Genomic DNA, 23,543 nt, shown 5'->3' with positions numbered 1-23,543 from the left:
TCTTCTCTTTTAATAATATATCAAACGACGACCGTGTACGTTTCTTCGTACACGCAGATACAATTATGCGACGCGTACACCAGTGTACGAGCGTCTTAAATATAATTTATAATATATATATTTATATATACTATATCTGTATATATGTAACGTGTGTATACATATGTATGTACGGGTATACGATAAATGTTACGATACGTATGGTACAGCTAACAACACTTTACGAATGGGTTCACATAAAAAATAAATCACGTTTATTGACTGTTTGTGCACCTGCGCATCTCACCTGTCCGGAGCATTGTCCAGACGTTCATCTGTACGTATCACTGGTCACGAAAACTGCACCTCCGCTCAAAAGTACGTCGACGTTTTCGAATAGGAAAATGGTCAACTGACACTGGATGTAATACGATATACAAACACATCATCATCAAATTTTCCTCTGTATATTCTAAAGGGTTTTCTCGTTAATAAAGTAATAATGATTATTACGATACATTATAAATCATTCCCCAGTTTTTGTAATTCACGGTATACGAGCTAATTCAATAATCATATAATACTTTATTTCGCGGAGCTTGTCGAATTAATTTATTTTTGCATCGAGATAAATGGAAAATAAATTTTATAAAATCTCCCACTGAAATGATTAAGGAACACAGTACGATATGACCCAAATGTACTGCACAGTAAATTTTTTACTAATATCTAAAAAAATAACGATGACCTATGACCGAAATTGTACATTCAGGATTCTTTACTATCCTTATCCCCTCACAGTCCATTCTGACATTTGGATCATATTGTAATAAAGCCTTAATTTTATTCAATTCTACGTAATTCGTATCAGACTAAGATTAAATAATTATATTTCTCATTTGCATATCTCGTATTTTAATTATCTTTTACTAACCTTGCCATTATGGCTAGCAATGTTTATTTCAGGATCACCATAATTTCATCCGAGTTCCCACAAACGATTCTCTTTTCATTTCGGACGTTACACAAGCGACAGGTTCGAAGGTGTAAACGGGTGACACGGTACATTTATAATCACGTAATTGATTACGCAAAGTGTCAGCAGGTTCCCGCATACTTTTGAGCAGCAGCGTGTGAAATCGTTGTATCGCCTCTTTTTGCTAAAATATTCCACTCGTCAGAAAATACGCGGCTATCTAACTCTCGGCTCGTTTTGTATTCACTATTTTTTTTTTTTTTTTTTATCGAAAGCACGCGGAACAGCTATCAATTTATAATTGTGATTATTCCCTGAAAAGTCTCGCGCAACCGGAAAATAGATGCATCGTGGTCAGTAACGGCAATGTCTATGGGTGGACACGGTTTATTCGTCGAAGTGCTTAATCCTGGACACTGGACCAGGGCTCCAATCGATCTGCCAACTTCAGATACAAGATTCGCTCATAAAACTTTTAAATCAGTCACGTCCTGTTTTAAGAATTTTGCATAGAAATAGCCTGTAAGAGTTCGGTTTTAATGATTATTTTATGTTCGGTTAATAAAAGTTCCGAAGGGACGCGTATTTAAAAACAGAATATAAAAGTCGGGAATTACTTTTAAATAAGGGTTATTTAGTAAATCGAATACAGGATAGAGGATTGGACAAACGGTGATTCTTATCGAATTAAATTTAACCGGAAACTGGAAAATCCCTTCGTTACAACTTCTGTTTTAAAACAGAATACTTATTTTTACTCGATTGAGATTTTTTCTACTCTCGAGAACTGATTGAAACTGTCAACAGTTTCCTTGGAGCCCCGTTTAGGGATTTCGTAGAGCTTCTACGAAACTCAGACTGTAATCAAGCGTTCGTCTAAACTTGCTTTCAATCATTACTGACTTCTTTTTAATCACGAATAATCGTTTCGATTAATACTATACTATTTTACGTTTATACGATCCCTTATATCCCTTTATACCTTACCGCATTTTCATTGACTTTACGTAAGAGTTTCAGCGTCGCTATCGTTAACAACAATTACGCGTTGATATATCTAAAAGTGAATAAGTATAAGATTCTGTTCAGTCTGCAGGGAATGGAAATGGAGATCTCGATTGAACTTCAATTAATCGGTCGGTGAGGAAAATCAATTGGAACGTTATCTAAAAAATCGTGTTTACTGCCTCACTCAGATTCGATCAGGTATAAATCCTAGGATTGAAACGGATCAAAAATGAAGTCGATCGTTTAAATAAATACTGACAATTGTTACAATTCCTCACCAGGAGGATATCAGCCTCTCTTTTAGGAAAATACGATGAGTTACGCTAACTACACTCTCCTCGAACTTTGGATGACACGGGCCGACAATGAAAGACCTTTTTCAATGAATTTCTCTTGGTCTTCTGGTTTCTATGCTGAATCCGAATTTAACAATAAAAAAACCGTATCACTCACCATTTTTTCATACTTGGTTAGTTCTTAATCGTTCAATAAAAAACCCGAATCACTCCTCGTTTTTTCATATTTCAATACTCATTATTTAAAGAAATGAAATTTTCAGCGTTAGTTGTTAGTCATTCGTGCTGAGATGTTAAACAATGGCTAGTCATAAAGCCTACGTAATAAAAAGATATTTTCATGTCTATACTTGAATAAGAATTTTGTTCATATTGTTACGTCAACTTATTCTTACTTCCATGGTATGTTTCATTAATTTTCTAGTTTATGACAAAGTCACATTGTGACGAAACTGAGTTACGGATAAAAGCTTACGTTAGACACGGATTCAGCACGATAGAAATCATAAGAATCAACTGTTAACGTTAAGAAAGATTTTAAAAAGTTATTTCTTGTTGGTCTGCGTGTAATTAAACCACGGGCCAATCTAGATAAGGATTTTCGTGACTCTTTAAAAATAATGTCCATTTCACTTCTGATCTTTTTTCTACGTCGTCATTCTACAATATTTCATATCTACTACGAACGTGTCAAGTCCGCGGTTTATCGATCACGACCTCAGACCAGTTTCCTCGTTTTTTTATCACTCTACAGTAATTCACATCCAAGCTGGATTAAACGTTCATTTTACAAATCGACAGATACCGAACTACCTGTCATAGGAATGTGTATAACTTTATAAAAGCGAAGTTCGGGTCACATATCAAAACACTGTGGAAAATGAAATACGAATAGATAGGACTGGTTGTAACCGAGGAAAGTGGAACGACACGGATTAGTGGAGTTTTGGCGAACGAGAAATCATCGCGCAGGAACATCTAAGTCGGCTGGTCGTTCGGCCCAACGCTTCATCTTACAATTAGGTGTCTTACACAGAAGCAATGTCGATCGTTCATGTGGACGATCCACCCAACGGGCGGAACAGTGTCTTAGTTCGTTCTAGATAACTTTTAGGCAGCGACAAACGTCTAACATTCTTCACTAAAGCGGGTGTACAATTATTAATCCCTCGCCTTGTTTCTCTCCGCCACAGATTTCCGTCAGTCCTTTTCGTTCTGGGCGCGTTTCGTACGTATAATTGAAACCAGTGGAGTAGCGTAAATCTTCGTAACGTTTCAACACGTGGCAACACGTTCCCTCCGATCGACGCATCTCGCACGCTCACAAGATTCGCATTCGTTTTACGCTATTCTCACTTTCTAACATCGTTTAATATCGAAAGCGTCGCTATTCAGAAACTAGGAAGGTTCCTAGAGAATCAATCGATTCCTTCGCCCGACGAAGAGAGCAACGAAACGAACGTAGAAATTGTCGAGTTGGAATGAAAAAGGGCAGAACTTGGCAATCGTAAGATTGGGATACATTTATGAAAAAATACACCGACTCTATTCCCGGTTTAGAAAAATAAATTCGTACGAATTATGTATTCACTCCTCTCCTCTCTTTCTCTCTTTCTCTCTTTCTTTCGTTTCTCGGTTTCACCGTCTCTTCATCTGCGATATGCAACTACCTGTTATTAGCGCGTTGCGTCTTTGGCCACAGATTTCTGGCCAGGCTCGTCCTTCGAGATGAAATGAACATCGTGTCAGACTTGTTGGGACGTGATCAAATCGGTTTTACTAGAATTCTTTAAGATCGACGGCCCGGGGAGCTTCTGGTTGGTGCCGGACGCGCTTGGCGGTTGGATCATCATCGGTTGACCGTTCACTAATACTATCGTGTCCCTCACTGAATCGTATCCCGCCGTCGGGCCTGCAACAGCAAAAGAAAATTCATTTTACCTTAAACAATTTAGAAATATAAGGCTTGAAACGTACAATTTACGTGTTTCCGTTTTTCACACTGTGAAAATCAAACTGTGCAGGGTGTACCAGTATTGTACAACCGTGAAGGGATTGATTTTACATGAGAAGATAAGTCGTGTGTAAAATACGGAGTGAACTTTTTTTATTTGAGACTTGCCGATAAAATCGACTTTCGATTTCCTCGGAGTAGGCGTGCACTTATGCCGTGGTTAACACTTATTACCAATTATTTGGTGACTGAGCGTTAAATCGAATTTTGTAACCGAGGCTGATGAGTCGAAAATTGCAAACGATGTTCATTAACGGATGACAACGTTCAGTCGCGCACGATCGAAGGTTAATTAAATTTATAATTACCTGGCGACGGCGTGTGGGTTAGTGTTCTCGACGGAGTCGACTGATTCCTGATTGCCGGGCCCCAGTCGGACGTGGGCTGCAACAACATTTTCGCCCGCCACCAAACGCTCTTGCTCTTGCTCTTCTTCGTTTTACCCTTGCCTGGCCCCTGGCACGACGGTCTGTTGTCAAGATCGTCGTCGTCGTCGTCGTAATCGTCGTCGTCGTAGGCGGAACGACGTCGACGATCCCTCAATTGATTCTGTAGGCGTACAACAAATATTTACTTCGCGACTGGAAGTATCGTCATAACTTAATTTAATAGATGTCAGACCATCAAAATTGTCAGACCACGTAGCGAGTGTTTTTATAAAGGTAATAAATCGTAAAAGGGAACTGACGAATCAGTTCAATCATAAAATCTAGAATTCCTTCAAGCGATCAGTTTACATGCGTAAGATCGATGGAAAAGCTTTAACGAGGTCGTAAAATTCGCCCATCATAATATAAAAATTAGTAACTGACACTGATTACGATCAGAGCCATCTTAACTAGACGCGAACTCACTGTTTACCGAAAGGTAGACAAAATTTTATTCGAATTCCCGGCCACAAAAACCTGGAGATTCTCAGCAGTCAGAAATTTCCACATTTACGATGAAAGCTATCAGAATTTTTAGAATTCTCTTCACAGCGAGCATTCGAACTTTCGAGGACGAGCATTCACGAGGACACCAAGTATATTTATTGACCCGCCTCGAGAACTACGTCCTACTCGAAACATCGTTTTGATAGCTAATTTGTAATGATTCTGAATCTGGGTAAACCGAATTTTACGACACCTCACCAAAGCTCTTCCATCGACTTCGGCCTTGTGATACTCACGAGAGCCACGCCTACAATCACTGCGACGGGTATCATGCCTACGACCCAACCAGCGATGTCCGCCCATTTCGGATAAACGTAATCGCCGTAGGTGAGCGGCTCGTACTCGACCCAGTTGAAGAACAGAATGAAGAAGAGAGTCGCCGGCGTGATCACTTTCCACATCCAGGTCCAAAAGAATCTCCACAGACGGCTGCGAGGACCGATCATCTGCTGGACGTCGTCGAGGAATCGATCAGCACCGTAGATCCACGCGACCAGAATACACTCCCCTATTGCTATCAGCAGCACCGACCAATTCGCCGCGTATTTGTCCATCAGTTGCAACCAATACATTCCAGCCTGAGTACACAACGAGATCGATACAATATTGACGAGTGATCGCGATTACATGTACTCCAAACTAACGCATTCGAACATCAGTAGAAAAGGAATACGAAATGAATGAATGCACTGATTTTATCAAAACACCTGTGACAATTCGCTGTATGAAATTATTAAATGAGTTTATATTTTAACAAATTCAGTTGTACCTTTGTCAGACTTTATAATGAGATCAATGATCGGCTAACAGGTCTCACTGATCGGTCCTGTATAGTAGATGTACATTGGAACAGCAACAGGAAAGAAATTGGAAGAATTCCAGTATTGATTCAAGTCCCTGTACTCACGTTGGTAGTGAAGATGATTCCCCCGGCGTAACCGAACACGGCCGCAGACAGCACGACCAACAGTTTATAGTGTCGTAGTGCCGGGAACGCGTCGAGTATCGCGGTGGTCACGGTTTCCATCAAAGCGAATTGGGAATCGAGGCCCAACGTGAGGAGCATCACGAAAAACAGCAGCGACCAAACGGGAGCAACCGGCAGACGAGACACCACCTATTTTTCGCGTGTGAACGATATCAGATTGATGAGTAGACGAAACGTATCGATCATTATTATACGAAACGTTTAATCAAATACCGAGTGAAACAATTATTATACGAAATATATTAATACTTTTTATTTATTTGTTATGTTGATTTTGAATTTAACAATTGCATGAGACCATCGATAATCTTCCAAACAAAGGAGACGTAAGGCTCTCATTCTAATGAGTCATGATAAATCAAGTGAATTGGGATACATTTATAATACGTAAGAATTTATGTTGAACTTTCTCGATGGCCTGTATGCGAGTCGTGTAGTATGGAGATCAGACCGCGGAGCAATATGAAGTTGATTTAACGAGAGATGAATAAATGACTTTGGATTCTTGCTTACACGATAGAAATGAGTTGACCATTGAACGAACCTCGGGATAAACGATGAAGGCCAGCCCGGCACCCTGGTCGACAACGGAGGCGACCGGGACTTTGAGTTCGTGAGCCAGGAATCCGATCACAGAGAAAATGACGAAACCCGCGAAGAAGGAGGTGCCGATGTTGCTAACGGCTACTATCAGCGAGTCCTTGTAGCAGTTGTTCCTGAACTTGTTGTACGAGCTGAGCGTTATCAGGCCGCCCCAGGCCGGGCTGAGGGCGAAGAATATCTGGACCGCGGCGTCGCCCCACACTTTCGCGGACATTAGTCTCTTCCAGTCGGGCGTTAGGTAAAATACGACCCCTTCGCTGGCACCGGGGAGGAGGATGCCCCGAATAAAAAGAGCGATCTGCGAGCCAGACCGTGATTATACTTAATAAAATCTCTCCTTACATTATTTTGTTCTATTACTCTTTAAAAATGGTGTACGTAACTAATATAATAATAATAATATTCCTGGAAAAGTGAGCTCTGGAGAGACATGAAATCAACCTGAGTCAAGTTTTCTTTTTGATTATATATACTAGTAAAATAAATTCAACTAAGCCAATCATACTACGTTGACTAAAGTTCAGAAAGCAGTGAAATCGTACCGAACCGTGATTTCCTTTCGTAGTCTCGACTTCTCATATTGCGAGTTATTCGATACGAGAATCGAGGAAGAAGTATAAATCATCAAAGAATTCATTGTACAGTGTATCTCGGTGTCGACGGTACAACTGTTGAGAGAGTGATTGTACATGAAATTATCATCGTGAAATTATTTTTTCGTATAATCACCTCCTCCACGGTTGTACCATATTAATACTGAGACACTCTTACATGGACGAATAATTTTAATTGAACGAAGATGAGAAGTTGGAAAATAAGGAAAAGACGACAACTTACCAGGACGACGTATGGGAAGAGAGCGGTGAAGTAGACGACCTTTCCCGAACTTTGAACACCTTTGCTCAAACAGAGGAAAACGATGATCCAAGCCAACAGAAGACACACCGCCAGCGAGGGTCGAATCGCCCCCGTCTCCTCGATTCCGCTACTTATTCCCAGCACGTGATTGCTACACGATACGTCATCATGATTTTCGTATTAAGAAAAGGTCTTAAAATTCTGAATTTAATATCCATTACGCAATAAAAAAGAAGATAAACTCGATATTTAACACAGAAATAATTACTTGAAATATTCTTCGGCCGGTGGTTTTTTAATCGCATTGGTGATGTTCTCAATGGTCAGACCCATCGAAGCCATCTGGGTGGAATTTAAGCATTTCTCTTTGTAATAGCTCATGTTCAGAGCCCAGCACGCCTCGGCATCTTCCGGCATGAAGCAGTCCTCCGTGCTCCAGGCTGGTTCGCATTTACTCCATGGCAGTTCACCACCGCCTAAGCATTTATTTCTCGATTAAAGGAACGTGTTTGCAATGCATGCGAGTCCTCAACAAAAATTTCAATCACCAAGCAATTTCTATGTGCTACACATTCTGTAGAAACACATTTTTGTCCTTCCAAATTAAACATGAATATAAGTTGCTTGAAAATTTTATAATGACCACAGTGCTACTTTTTAAACAATTAAAGACTGCGACAGAGACATTATGAATTTATTATATCATCGCGTTGTCCATCGATGCTCGAAACGTATGCCGTAAGCCGTGAGCTGTTCCTGCTGCTCGTCGTCGAACGAATCGATAATTGGAGATTTGCGAAATCGGATTTTCAGGTTCTTTCATAAAACCGAATTGGACGATTAAACATGGCTATAATTAGACCGCGGATTTTACGAAACACGAAACATTTGGGCCAACCAATTAAAAGCAATGAATTCTAATTAGAAATATTTGTCACCATATTTTGATAACTGCAGATATTTTGCAATATGTGCTCGCTTTTAATGTTTTCGATGTTCTTGTGCATCACGTCCACCGTTTGCATATTCAGTTACCTTATAAATGCATGCAATCCGCGATTTAATTTTAAGTTCAATCTGTTATTAACATCGAATAAAACGAATTGTGTTAGGAAAAAGTCCTTTCAGAAATAAGGGAATAGAATTGGAATTTTCTTCAATAGTTCGCAGATCTTTTATTGAATTATACTTGAATTTTCAAAAATGAGATCATTTCGCCTTTCCGTATATTATTGGCCAGCAATAATAAACGACGCAACAGTCTTAAACGTGTTAAGGCAGTCTTGCAAATGTATCATCGTTTGATGAAAATGCGTTCACTCACCAGCCACCGAAGCGAAGATGTAGTAAAGAGTCCAGGCGATGATCAAATTGTAATACAGCATCACCACGGAGCTGACCAACACCATTCCGTATCCCAGGCCGCGAAGGAGAGGGCAGAAGCGTTTGTAAGCTGCCACTGGGCCAAGACTCGCGTACTGCCCTGAGGGACAGATAGGGTCGCAATAGAGAATGGAGAGGCGAAAAGAAAAGCGGACGAATAAAACTGATCGATAAACCTGTCTGACGCGACGTACTATCTCCGATTCAGCGTCGAAACGCGAGAGCCCTGCTCGACTCGAACTCTGGCTACCCGAATCTCAAATCTGACATTTTACACCTTCCTTTCTGTTCGTTCCAATTTTGTAATAGGAATTAGAGTTAGAGTCTTGTTCACGATCGTATAAAATCTCGTCCAATATTTGCTCCGTACGACAGAGTGGTAATTTAAAAGAGAAAAGAGGCAGTGACGATTATTCACTGCTCGGGTCTCGAATGTAGTTGCGTCCACGCGGTGAGACCTGGGTTGACAGCGTTTCCAAAGTCTAATCTTTGGAAACGATACCAAGCGAAGGACTACAATTTAGAATGAGCATCTTAAATTGTATATAGATTTTTCGTTAATTTAATGTATGTGTTAATAAACGTCAAGATGAATTGAGGAAAATATGTGATTCCATCCTGCTGGAATTTTATCAATAAATCATCTTATGTCTGTTATTGTTATTTCTGTTACTACATTTTTACTGTATTCTTTGTATTGTATTATAATGGCCTCTGCCCGTGAAATAAAATAGTAATAATAATAATTGAATGGAAACAAATAATGGTATTTTTATTTCACGGTCCTTTACCAAATTGAATCGATAATAACCGAAATCAATATTTCATACGTATTACTTTAAATACGCTTCAGGATTACAGAATTGATCATTATCTACAGGTACAAGAATACGTGAGAGCTCCTTTTGGTTATCATCGATTCGGTGGGTCTACCGTCAAAAACCGCACCGCCTGAACGGGATATAAGCCCCTGTAAGTAGAAGTGATCGTTCATTGATCGTTCTATTTTAGTGAATCAACAAATGTGGACACGCTTCACCTTGAACGAGTATACTCGCGCCGATAGAAACGGCATTCTTATACCCATCTATATATAGAACAAGCGGCTATCTATTTCTGATCTCACCCCCTTCTACGTTAGGATCGCTAAGAAACTTGTTTTATTCTTCTTTAATTTCGAATTTCCTGGTCGAAGATCACGTTTCGCGAAAGTTTCAAATACTGTTATTCTCGTAAAACGTTAACCGCTTACCTAACGAGAGTTCCATGAACATGAGAGGCAGGCCGGCGATGATGAGCATCACCGTGAACGGTATGAGAAAGGCTCCCCCTCCGTTCGAGTAGCACAGGTATGGGAATCGCCAGACGTTGCCGAGACCGACGCTGTATCCCAGAAGAGACAACAGGAAGTCGAATTTCCCCGTCCATGTGCCACGCTCCGGGTGTTCCTCCTCGCCTGTCTGCAACGGCGCTTGGCTGTTCGCCACCGAGTACTTGTCTTCGTTCTGCTGCAAATAGTACGCAACCCCTTTTACTTTGTTCCGTTCTACGATCGCATACGACCAGACTCCCATTCACGAGTCACCGGCCAGTCAGTAGGACAGAATGAAGAAAACAAACTTGTAACATTTGTGAAACAATGAAGCACATAAACACTTAATCTTAGGAATGCATTCGTCGAAAAGTTAATTAGCATTCAATATTGACAGACGTAAAGTGATATACGAGTGCCAATATCTTCAGCAGTTTTGAGTAAAGGTTTCCCGAAGAAAGAGTTTGGCCTAAATAATTCTTAATCGATCAACTTTACTTAAAGTATTTTTGTACGAATTTCATTCTCGACAAATCTCTTTCCGCGTTTCGATAAATTGGAATTGATTCATTCAAAACTATGTAATCCGATGCTGCGGTAGATTATTGACACCGGATCTTACCAAGGAAGGTCAAAATAACTTGTTTGACATTTCTTATAATCATTATTCATTTTCAGTACATTTTGTTCTCTAAAATTTTGTACAACTCCTTCTAAAGTATCCAAGAAAATAATTCTGTAAAACAGTTTTCCTTTTTTTTTTGCCTTTCTTATTATGAATTTGCTATTCTTGAATCTTGTACAGATTTATGTCTATAAACGATTTTATTCTAAAAACTGACTGGTAATTTTATAAAGAAGAGTACAGTAGATCACTGAGGTGAACAATTCCCATCTATACAATAGAATAGAGGAGCAATGTCTCTTTGTCGAAAGATAATCTTTATAAATGTCTCACTCTGACTGTTGACCTAGGAGAGAGTTATCAATTTGAGTTACACGTATTATATCGAACTCGCACGTTTAGGTCGAGAGAAATCGAAGAAAAATACTGAAGCGTTACGCGGCAGTAACGTAAGTGCTTGACTTCGTTCGTGGCGCACGTCTGAAGAGAAATTGTAACGTCGTCGATTGAATTAAGTCAGATTGTAACATAGTTCTCGGTTAAAACTGACAACGATTCGAGTACAAGTTTTTAACCACGTTTGTCAATTTAATTTCCCTATTAAAAATTCGTAATCGACGTTCGTTTAAAGTTGAAAGTGAAATATTAAGAAAAGGGATTTCACGTGTAACGTGTATTACTAGAAATATCGCTGAAGAGATTCGTAGAAGAGTTCAACTAATTCGACGAACTTTCTTTACGGAAGCAACGTAGGACAATAGTGTGTAATGAATAACGACGACCATTGGGAAATCAGCACGAGCAAATTGCCGTTTTCAAGTCGAGTGCCGTCTACTGACGAATGAACCTCGAATAGATTCTAAATTCTCGATTATTTCGCGAGACACGCGTGCCGGATGCATCGTGAACTCATTAAGTATTGTACAACTACATAGTATATCACACTTGAAAGCCTATGTACACTGACCTCAACAGATTTTGGACTAAGTTTGTAAGGTATACCTAAAAACTGTGGCACGTCCATTCTATGTTTTCTGTATACTTCGTTTAATATACCAAAGGTGTTTTAGGTATACTTTACAAAGACGGTCCGAAGTCCCTCGGGGCCACTGCAGATCTACAAATGTGTTGAAGAACGTTAACGTACAGAAGTTACGTTTCCCATTCTACTGAATTCTAATCGATCAGCAAGTTTAATACTCGTCGAAGACGGATGTTCGTTAAAGTTCTTCTGGCTACGAGTTAAAACAGTGACACGTGCTTGACCTTTTGCAAATAAATAGTTATTGTGACGTTGAACTCGGACGCAATGCATATGGAAGGAATCGAGAACTCGCTTCGGAGTAATATCAGTTTGAAATTAACATACATATGTTCTTATGAGATTTAATGAAATAAAGTTCCGTTGCGTTAGAGAGAAAAACTAAGGTAAAAGTTGAGAGGCTTTGGAAATTTTATACAATAATAGCTAAACCACGTTGGGAACATGTTCATAGATTAAAATTATGAGAAAACAGGAGTTAATCGACTTTCGTAATCGTTTTATTGTATTCCGGGTGAAATGAATCCATGCTTTACAGCAAAATCAGAGAACACGTGTAACATTTTATACAGATCGTATAATCGGAACGACTTTGAATAGATATAGACTTTCTTTCGAAATTGCGAAAGCTAAAAGTATACAATGTGCTAAACGCAAAACGTGATACTCGTGACAAAAGCGAATTTTTTTCAAAAAAACTTTATTGTGAAAACGCGTAATGGTCGGAGCGGAGCAATTCTATGAAAGCTGGCGGAACAAGGCTCGTTTTTTCCGCTCAATAGAATATTCGAATCTCTTTTGTTTAACATGTTTTAGTGGCCTTCGGCATTTCGTGTTTACAAAAATGCAACGAGCGGCATGGTCGCAATTGATCCCGAGGGAAAATGACCCGTGTTTCCGTTCGAGGTGAGCCATCCCGATAAAATTGCAATAAACGATGAACGATGACATTTTGAAATTGTTAGTCGTGATAAATCTGAAATCCTTGACGTCGATGTTGTGACGCCGCGATATTGGAAACGATGAAACGTTTTCGTTGCCCAAGTACACAGTAGATTTCTACGTAATTCGCAAAATAAATGGCGTATGATAGTGACGTAAAAAAAAGAAGATCGATCAAGTTGGAAATAACGAGAGCATCCAATATTTAGAAGCAGACATTCCAATCGGCGATGGGTACACCTTTACGATTCATTGCATACCTTCTTTCGTAATTCCATTTAAGCGGATCCGTTGCCAGTTCTGTCTTTCCCACGTCTCTGCATGCGTCATTTGATGAATTAGTGACACCGTTTCATAGCTCGCACGTTTTTACGTCTTTAATATGAAGTCTCGATGGCTCTCGTTGACACAAGGAAAAAAAATACCCTTCCTCGGTTCACATCAATTATTAAAGACTCCGATTTGATTATGACGCGATTTAAGAGTATTGCGTGTCATCGCTTTGAATCTGGATCGCTCGCCTCTAATTATTTATTATTAATACATCCTTTGCTAGTTAACGCTTACTCATTTCTCGCGGCGCAGTTATCCAACCTGTTAACAATTTTAATTAACTACCTCGTCACGGAGATTTCATTTTCTTCGACCTCGCACGTGATACGCTTCTCATATATTCTCGCTCTCAAGGACTGCTTTAATAACTTCTCACGTTCAGCTCGTCGCAGAGATCCTTTCGGGAAATACTCGTTTTCTACATGAAAATAGTAGCAAAGGAATCAGTTCAAACAGATTTTAATCGGCTCAGAAAGGAGACGTCATACGATTCAGTTCGGTCTCTTTGCTAATTAATCCCTTTCACTCAGAGCCTGCTCCGCGAACGAGCCAACAATTAATCCGAGAAAGATCTCCACGGTCCATCCCACGTTTGTGTCTATTGGGTAATTGGGTTCGCGTTTCGAGGCTTCTGCTTCCCTAGTTTCATTAAAAAAATGCATGCTTCACCTTTTCCTACCAATGATATAAATTAAAATGTATTACAATTTTTGCGAAACGAAACATTTATTTATTTATTTATTTATTATAACACAGACGAAGATCGAGGTGGTAATATCTGGCGAACCATCCTCTACCCATGTGTGATAAGATTCAGGGTGTTCAGCATAAATTCTATTTCTTTTCTCTTCTATTTTGACTAAACTCCCATAAACTACTTTGATCATGACTATACCTCGATTATGCTGAAATTCGGCATAGTTATGCTTGATAACAGAAGGACGATCTTTGAATTAATCTTTTTCACTAAAACTAATAAATCACAAAACTGACACTTCACTTCACTTCTCTTCTTCTCAAATCAAGCTCACTGCCCCCTCGCGTACTCTCCTAATAGCACCTTTTATTCTGACAGATTCACCTCTCGATTTGGTCACTCGATGATGTCGTAAGTAAAAGTAAGATTGTGTTTACGAGTGTGAACTATGATACTCCATAAGCCATAGAACGACGCATTAGGTCTTTAAACATCTCGACTGACCGAAACATTTGATATTATTTCACACGCTCTCTGATCCCTCGGTAAATGTTCATAGACAAACGTAAAAAGTAAGGATTAGAATTGAAACGATGAACCAGTGGGTTGTTTCAACTCGGTCGAGAGGCAGCCTTGGAACTCGGTCGGTTTACGCGAATCGATTAAAGCCCGAGGAGCATTCAAGGAAATTTCATTTTCGAGATGGATTCCGGGCTCTCCCGACGCGCGGCGTCATCGATTTCACCCCGAGACCCTCGCGAAAATATTAAAGCCTCCGATATTCGGGTTCGAACGAAAATTCTAACTCCGAACCGATGCGAAACGTTAGGTACGCTGCCGTAACATTCAAGACTATCTGTAACGGTTGATCTAGTGTTTCATAAAATAATTGACGTAATAATTCTAAATGTAATAGCAAATCTAATATAAAATCGCGTTGGTAAGATGTTCAGTGAAACATGTTTCCTAGGGCAGTAGGAGTACGTAAACCTGAATAAAATTCGTTAACGATTAGATCACTCGTTTTATTGTGACGAGGGAAGCAGATTCTTTCGAACGAAGGTGTATATCAATGTCGCGACCGAATTCTTTCCTGTTTCGCGCTTCGTCGAATCGGATCGAACAGCTTTAGTTGCCGAACCGAATATTTCTTTTTTATTGCTGAATATGTCGCGATTCCGCCATGTGTATCGCGTGGAACAAGTTTTAAATTAGTCGCTTCTATCTCTTCGAGGCACGCGATTTTAAAGAAAAAAGAAACCAAAGTTCCAAGTTGTTTTTTAAGTAACTTTATAGAAAACGTGATAAAAATATTACATTAAACTACACGATTATGAGTAACTTTTCGAGGTGGGTTAAAATATACATTTTTCATTTTTCCAAAGGAAATTGTTGTTCACTATGACCCTCCCAATCTGTAATTTTCGGCTCTAACACTTCTTCTGGGACATCCTGTATATACCATCGTGCATGGAAAGCTGAGCAAAAGATGGGACAATTTTTTACCCACCCAACCGCAAAGACTTGAAAGGTAACGTCCGTCACGTTCAGTTTAAAGGTAAAGTCATTTTTGGTAGAATTTTTTACATAATTTATAATGTCACCCTCGCTCACGGATCATTTTCACTGAAAGCTCATCATGTCCTTGTTCTGCACTGTAATGAACATTTTTTTATACACCGCATAAAAAGAGTCGTGATAAAAAGGTCCGCGGAAACACAGTTTTAAGTGTGCGTAGACATAATTTATTTAAATCAGATTTTTATTATGCATTTACGACAACCACTGTGTTTTTAATAGACCCGTTTCAAAGGTAGTCGACGAATTATGAAAGAGAAACGAGATTTTGCTCGAGAGAAACGAGAGTCGAAGGGCAGCTTGACGGGCAAAGTTGCGACCGCTTGCGGAACGGTGTAATTTCAAAGGGAAAACCAGGGAGGAACGACGGCGTCTGGCGGGTGGAGGGCCGCTCGAGTGTTGCGTAGAACGGAGAAGTGGACCCCTCCTTCAAATGACCCGCGATCGCTCGAGGGAAACAGCTTCGCGCTTTCCTATTTCCTATGTAGACGGTAGTTGGACGCAAGCGCAATTTCCATAATTCTCGGTTAAAACGGAAAAAGATCCTCGACAATGACGCCTGTCCTCGCTCATTGTCAGCTTCTTCCGCCGATCTTTTCACTCAGTGAACGTTTAACCTTCGCTTTTGATAAATTCATTGATATTTTCTCAATAATTTTAATGCGCAATTAACTGATAATCTTTTTGTGCAAGATAGTAGTAAATTATAGATTGCTTCCATTGCTTTTCTGCTAGGATACATTGGCCAAAAACCAAAATCATTATACAATACAAATCAAAAAAATACTTCCTAAACGCAAAACAAAACTTAATCGCTAAAAATTATGTTAACAAAGTTTCAATTTGAATAGAGAAAGAGAGTTTTAGCAAACAAATATTAATACTGAAACTGATGAATCGGTTCGTCTAAGAATGATCACATTTGAAACTGATAAATGATTCATTTCATGATTTATAAAGATCCACTTACGTCCCAGCATTCCAGATAGGTCCTTGGCGAGGGCTCCTCCATCCTCGAATCTGGCACCAAACTCTCTACCAAGTCAGGTGAATCCTCTCCTCTTCACGTTCTGCGAACGTCCGGTAATTCGCTACCGCGTCTGTTCCTGATCCACCGCTGTCCATTGTTAACCCAACTTCTGTATATATCGGCGGCCTACCTTCCCCTTCTAAGGACACACAAAACGGACCTCTCAACAACGCTCGTATAAACCTTATGTTCTTTCAGTTCCATTTTCCATTTAAATATTCTTCCATTTGGTACAGTCTCTAATAATAATGCGACATTTCAGTAGTCAATGTTATTAACAATAAAATTGTAAAGCCATCAACTGTTTTTCAATTTAACTTTTAAATACAATTAATCTCGTGTCAGTCGTGTTGACCAATTTTTAAGAACACGTGGATAATAAAATCTTTAAGACTCCTAATATACCAGATTACGAATAGGGAAATAAGGAAATGTTAGTCGTGTATAAATCGTATTTCAAAATATTTTGTCTAACCACAGCAAAGGAAGATGGACCTCGTAATGAAAACTGAATATTTGCATATGTACGCGCCAAGTGGACCGGGGATCGTCCTGGGGAGCTGTACATCGTGAACAGTGTAAACTTGCGAAGAGCGTGATGGCACAATTATTTGTGGCGGTACGAGGGTAATGTATAATGAGACTGCTCGAGTCGCAATTAACGGAGAGAAAAGGGAATGATGGAAACGGTGGGCGGACTAGGAATTAGAACATAATATACGGCGCTTACCGAACTGTCAGTTACAAAACGGCCACCACGCCGTTATGCAGCGGAAGGAGTAGCTATGTTATCGCGTGACCATGTGTCTGTTGCCAACTTAATTACCGTAATTAAGACGCGGACAGTTATTGTTTTGACAGAGTGTGATCGCATCCACAGCAAGATACACTGTGCTCTACCTGTGGCCGATCAGTTCGTCAATTATTTTAACGAATTATTCTTTGACGAATATTTCAAATTGAAAAACGTCAAGAAATCAAAAGCAGAAGGCATTAAGATAAATCTTATTCGAATGAACGCTTGGACAGTTTCACTGTTGTACTCACAGCCACTGGTTTGCTACCAGCCAACGGAACGGCCCGTAACGTCCCCAGGAAAGTTGAACTCTTAAAGATCGAGCGAACGACGTTGCGTCGTGAAAAACAGAGAGGTAATTGGGATTAATCGAGGGATAAGAATCTCGCTTAGTACGCGATCCCGAATGCCTCGATGGATCAACGACGACGCAGCTTAAAGCGCGAGGGGATGACACAACAAATCGATCTCATTTACAATATCCGTCACACGTGAGATGTTTAAACGTTAACCGTCAGCTATTAACCTTGAACCTGACTCGTCACTTTTGTCTTCAATCCGTCCCCTTGGCGAGTGCGCGAGCACTCGTATCAAAAGACTTTTCAGAATTAAACAAACAATTGTTCACTATTGCGCGGGAGGATGCGGGATACTTGATCATTGATTTAAATAATCATATTTTATCTAAAGAGGAATTAATTTGAATATAAAATCGTGTTCTAATTGATGGACGAGAGACATTTTAATTAAACGACACACGATCTCATGTCGATGGTTAATCTTATTTGAATCAGCAAAACATGGACGATGATATTGTGCAGAAATATTTTTAAACAGTCCGACAAATATTTTTAAACGGCATCCCCTTGTTCTCGGAATAAACGGGAACTCGAGCGCATTTTAATGCCACAACGACGTTATAGCACGTACTCGTTTTTAAACCTTAAATGTCAGTCGACCACAGTGACAGTTCACCTTCCTCGCCCAAAGACTTACGGTCTTTCAATAGACCAGAGCCCTACAAACGCAATGCATTCCACTCCGGCGAAAAATTTCATGGCGTACACGCCAACTTCCTATGATCGAGCACGAATCGCGGTCGAAACTATGTCTGTGGAATTTTGCGCGAGGTAACGAGAAAGCAAGCGAGTGAACTCCTGGGTAATTGCCAAAAAATAAGGCACTTATTTTCCAAGAAAGTTTCCGGTGGTAAAAATAGAATCTGGTCATAGAGAAAGTGATTTAAATACAGTAGATTGTACAACAAGTCCCGAGAATGGACTTTTCTAAGCGATTCTGAAAAAGCCCATTCGCCCCACGTCTTTCACCGAATTTTTTATAAAAATGCATAAAGAAGACCATTTTTCGTCGTCTACAAAGTGGATCGAAGATATAGTTTTTCAAGTCGTCCACTTAAGTATATAACATATTACACATAAATATGTATATGTATGCAAGCATGTACACGATTTGTATAGCAAGCGTACATACGATATCTATAGCAAGCATAGATATGTAGGAGTAAAGATACTAATTTTAGCCTAAGGCTGAAAATGAGATTTTAGACCCATTAGGGCCTAAGTCTTCCGGCCCTAACGCCCAAAATGCCATTTTCAGTCCACTTTATCTCTCACGCTAGCAAAACTCTATTTTCGCTCCACTTTACAAACACCGAAAATTTCACATCTTAAGAAACGAAACGTTTCCCCCTGAATCGTGGAATTTCACCGATCCAGCGTGAGCCGACTCGTTACGTAACTAAAAGTGTAACGTCTCTGAAGGTTCAACCAGGAATCGACCCTTCTCGGTATCAGAAGTCGGTCTACCATTGAGAATCATCGTTCCGATACGCTCTTGGCTTGTAACGTCTGTGAAAACATGAGGTCGTTTAAGAAGCAGCGCGTAGACGAGACGATACGGCGAGGGTGCATAGTTATCGCTCAGCCGGGTAGACGCGAGTCTCGTTCGGCCGGTGGTTAGCCGCAATATGCATACGACACAACCGTGGAAAGAGTACACGAAACAAGGTCATAGACACGCACCTGATTACGTTCGGTGACGTAATCCCGAAGTCGGGACACGTTCTCCGCAAGCGAAAGTACAGAATCACACGGTCCACTTGGTACACGCGACTGTCGATCAGCTGGCGCGTTGCTCGCGCCGCTGCCATTGGAGAACTCGGCTGGCCAAGGTCAGAGACACGCACTGTCACTGGTCCTCAAGGTCGCGAGGATCGCGTGCACGACCGAAATCGAGACCGAGTGCCGCGAGAGGTTGGTCTCGGTTAGGATGACGACGACGAGCCTCTGCTGTCGCGCCGCGTCCAATTCATTCTACTCTACTGGCGAGCGATGCGTTCGGTGCCGAGGGTCGAGACCGTTTGCGCGCCGCGCGATAAAATCGAAGTGGTAGAAAAGAGAAGGAGGAGGAGGTGGAGGCAGAGGCGGTGATACGACGGACGCGCGCGAGGAGACGAGACGAGACGAGGCGAAACGGACGGACGGACGGACAGTGGAAACGGTTCGTGCCCGGGCAACCAGCCAGCCAGCCTGCCAGCCTGCCTGCCTGCCTGCTTATGGGAGAGCTTTTCTACTCGCAGCACCCCCAGTCGACCCTGTCGAGCCTCGAACTCGCCGGATCGATCGATATTCCTGCTCCTGCGAGCTGCGTCCTACCTACCCTAAACCTTGCACTCTCTCTCCGCTTTACCAACTAATATCTAATACCATCTCCGGCTTCGGTGTCTAGCCGACACCTTCTCGCGTGTATAACAATGTCAACCCGTTCGCATCGTACTTGGTCACCCGCAAACGTCGTGATAAAAAACCGATACGTAACGGCGGAGAGTCTCGTTCAATCATTTTCACGTACAGATCGACGCAACCTTTCCTATGACGCAACGATTGACGTAATAATCGTTACCACGTTTCATACGTTTAATTTATATGTACGTGTTAATGACGGAAATGGGTGAACTTCCGGACCGCGCTCGACCTTCCGCCTAATTCATAAACGAAGTCGCTTGTCCATGTACGTACATACACACGAGAGGTCTCCCGTCTTTCACCACTTTCTCGGAATCTCATTCGGGCGGTCGCGCGTAATTGCTCGATGCTTCGACTCTCCCCTTTGTTCCTATTCATGGACGATTCAGTCCTTCTTTCCTAATTACTCAATTGTCTATAAAAAGAAAATAAGTGGAAATAACGACCACTTTTGTTTCAGTATTAGGTGAACGTCAAGTATCGTCAAACTTAACTTCTGTAGAATTCTACTTTGTTCTTCTATCTATCAGATTAACTTAATTTTATATAGAAATAATTTTATTATTCCAAGTATACTAAATGTTCGGTGTTGATGCCTGTACATTTTTCACTGATATCCAACTCGTTTTCATTAACTTTTATACCCTGGCAAAGTATAGTATCTCAAAAATACGATTGCACGCGAAGCATAAACTGGTCGTATCCGTACGAGCACAACCTAGTACGAATGATAATAGTTTCCCGTGACGAGACATATCATTGAATTCGATTCGTATCGATGTCGATGTCTGCCCTCCAATACGAGGGACAAAGAATTTTGTACCCGCGTCACGATGACTACTTCTATCACGCGTAGTACCGCGACTAAACGAACAGGGGTGGACCGGGGGTTGACCGGGAGTGAGCGGAGAGCGGAGTGCGAGAAGGTGATCGATGAACAGAGAGATAGGTCGGTAGCAAATAATAAAGTGCAACAAGCACGACTACGTAGAAGCAAGTATGAAGGACGTGATGAATGTGAGAGATTAACACTATCAGAAAGAAGGGTGCGAGCTGCCTGCAGGATGCACTGTGGATGTGCAAGATGTTATGAAAATGCATTTTATGAGCGTGGGACTTAAGTTAAATTACGTATGCCTTAGTTTCATGTTATACGTACAAGAAATATGTTAGTTGAGAATGACGTGGCACAGCTCAGGAGAAGGATTCTCTATCCGTTTTTAATTGCGTCAGTTTCGCCTATGGAGACGGGACCCGAAAACAGTAATAAATCGAAAACACGAATAAATTATCAATTCTAATGAGTACTGAGGCTAGGTGATTAACTGGTGTTGCTCGTTCTTATTCAAACCTTGGCAGGTTGTAAAAGAAAAATCATATATACATAAATAACGTTGCACTTTAAGTAACAAGAATTCATTCAGCTGAAGTTTAATATCAACTAGAATTACAATTATTATATTATTATTATTATTATTATTTGAACGCCTGCTTATAAACTATAGTTTTTTTGTCCAGCCGAGCGTAAGAGCAAACTAGGAGAGCCCACGCTTACGAAACTTTGTACGTGCATTACAACTTAACTCTGCAAACCAACGTTTCAAATTTCTGTCGGAGATTTTCAGTGATCTCTTACGTTTCTACCTAAGAAAAATTTGTATCCTCTTGACAGACCACATAGTAAACTACGTCTTCTAACGTCCCACGAAAAATTATGTTGCTTGGTCCAATATTAAAAAAGTTGTCCCTTTCGAGACACGTATTGTCTTCGTAACCCCCTGTATAATAAATATATTACTATGTCTCAGTGAATTCGTTAAAAGTATACGGGCATATTTTCATACGTAATTACCTCATTGACTATTCATTACTTTTACTTTGAAACACTTTCCCGTGAACTCCCGTGCCTAGTAGACATTAGAAATTTTTGAAGGAGACACGTCCTAGATAACTGTTATCCAGTCGAGGGGGATGGAGACGGTCACGCGAGTGTTAAACTGGTGGACGGGACAAGGAACGGTCGAGGAGAGAGTCTTGCGACGGCGTTCCGTGGGCGTAGGTGTGGGGTTCGCATTGTTTCGTGCCGACGACGACGCCTGTTAGCGCGTCGTCATTCACCGTCATATCCTCGACGTTCCTTCTTTCCGTCGTCACGATGGCAGTCAGATGCCGTTTGCAATATCCGGACCCCGGAGGATCGAATATTGGTGGGAGTGGCGAAATATCCGCAGTTTATTCGCAATACGGCAGAGGAATAGCTTTTATGCCTATCCGGGATGACTCCGGTGCCTCTCATCGGGTAAACTATTGGACATTCATGCTTTTCATACTCTAGTTCTTTGTGCTCTTATCTCCAGATTCCTGATTATTAGACTGCAGATTTTTATGCAACATCATATTTCCTGAAACAGATTCTGAGGAATCGAATTCATTTATACTGACGTTCCAATCTCATAGGTTCACAATGTGAGATTTACATCGACCGTTTTATGTATTTTTGTAGATTCAATAGGTACATTTCCTTACATGCAAATTTTCAGTAATTGCGTAAAAAACCGCAGTCTCATGATATAAAATTTTTATAATATAGTTTCAGTCTGAAAAGTGAGATAGAAACGGTTTCCTTTAAACGCTATGGCATGGATTTGCAAGTAGATGGTTTAATTTATGACTTCTTATGATCTCTCGATGAAAAGTAATTCGAATCTTTTTTGACCTGGACATTTGTCACATCTTCTGACAGATGAAAACTAATCGGTGTCCTGATACTTATGAACAGAGGTGTAGACTACACGATCAACGGTGAATCTCATTTCTCGGAAACCACGGGGTTACGGGGAACATTTTCTTTGACCTCTTTACGTTGCAATCTAACGGACATGCTTTACACGCCACTGCTCAGCTATGAAAATCTGTTCCATCCTACGCGATTTCCTCGATATAGGAAACTCGGGGCATGGAACAAGTGATAAGCGATACACGCGCGTATCTTAATTAAATGAGACATAGCAATTTCGCGTGTGTGTGTGTACCATAAGTAAATTTCTGATTTAATACATTTACAGAGAAATGGTATGTACAAAAAATATAATATATTCATGCAATGTCCAAAGACGTACTAAATGTGAAAAGTAGATTTCATTTTCTACATTAACGTTACGAATGTCCCGTATTGTTTAAAAACTGCCTGACCTAACAAAGTATCAATGATATTGAGGTATACGATGTATCAGAGTATTAGAAAACTGTTGGCAATGATATGTTTGTATTAGCCACCAACATTGACTTAGAATTAGTCAAGGAGCGCTGATATTCGTAATTAGGAATGTAGAGCTCGCAAGGTTCATCTGGTTCTCACTCCTGTGCGATACCTCAATATGAAT

The 23,543-nt window shown here is 40.5% G+C and overlaps 1 protein-coding gene across 6 annotated transcripts; it reads right to left on the bottom strand.

Annotated features, from left to right (window-relative positions):
• Window positions 1-852: 852 nt before the first annotated feature.
• Window positions 853-19,980, bottom strand: LOC108631627 (sodium- and chloride-dependent glycine transporter 1). Of its 6 annotated transcripts, none has more exons than XM_018035688.2 (12): window positions 19,438-19,980; window positions 16,540-16,738; window positions 13,222-13,278; window positions 10,293-10,548; window positions 8,982-9,140; window positions 7,926-8,133; window positions 7,637-7,808; window positions 6,741-7,097; window positions 6,116-6,325; window positions 5,445-5,786; window positions 4,582-4,822; window positions 853-4,171 (listed from the first exon to the last, which is right to left on the bottom strand). In XM_018035688.2, exons 3-12 carry the CDS (start codon window positions 13,237-13,239, stop codon window positions 4,005-4,007), a joined length of 2,130 nt encoding a protein of 709 aa, XP_017891177.1. In that variant the 5' UTR covers window positions 13,240-13,278; window positions 16,540-16,738; window positions 19,438-19,980; the 3' UTR covers window positions 853-4,004. The 6 variants fall into 6 exon arrangements, with proteins under 6 accessions (XP_017891177.1, XP_026674855.1, XP_017891176.1 ...); XM_026819054.1 differs by having other exon boundaries at window positions 10,293-10,545; XM_018035687.2 differs by lacking the exon at window positions 13,222-13,278 and having other exon boundaries at window positions 10,293-10,545.
• Between the last annotated feature and the right edge of the window lie 3,563 nt (window positions 19,981-23,543).

Source organism: Ceratina calcarata, unplaced genomic scaffold, assembly GCF_001652005.2.
Source record: "Ceratina calcarata isolate Rehan_Ccalc_2016 unplaced genomic scaffold, ASM165200v1 scaffold92.2, whole genome shotgun sequence".
NCBI lineage: Eukaryota > Metazoa > Arthropoda > Insecta > Hymenoptera > Apidae > Ceratina > Ceratina calcarata.
This window is presented reverse-complemented; position numbering and strand designations above follow the sequence as displayed.

Coding starts and splice junctions, on each gene's coding strand:
- LOC108631627 (XM_018035684.2), bottom strand. CDS start 16,581: ATGGAGGAGCCCTCGCCAAGGACCTATCTGGAATGCTGGGAC. Junction 5,787..6,115: donor GAATCATCTTCACTACCAAC/GTGAGTACAGGG, acceptor TTGTGTACTCAG/GCTGGAATGTATTGGTTGCA. Junction 4,172..4,581: donor AACCCACACGCCGTCGCCAG/GTAATTATAAAT, acceptor TTGCTGTTGCAG/GCCCGACGGCGGGATACGAT.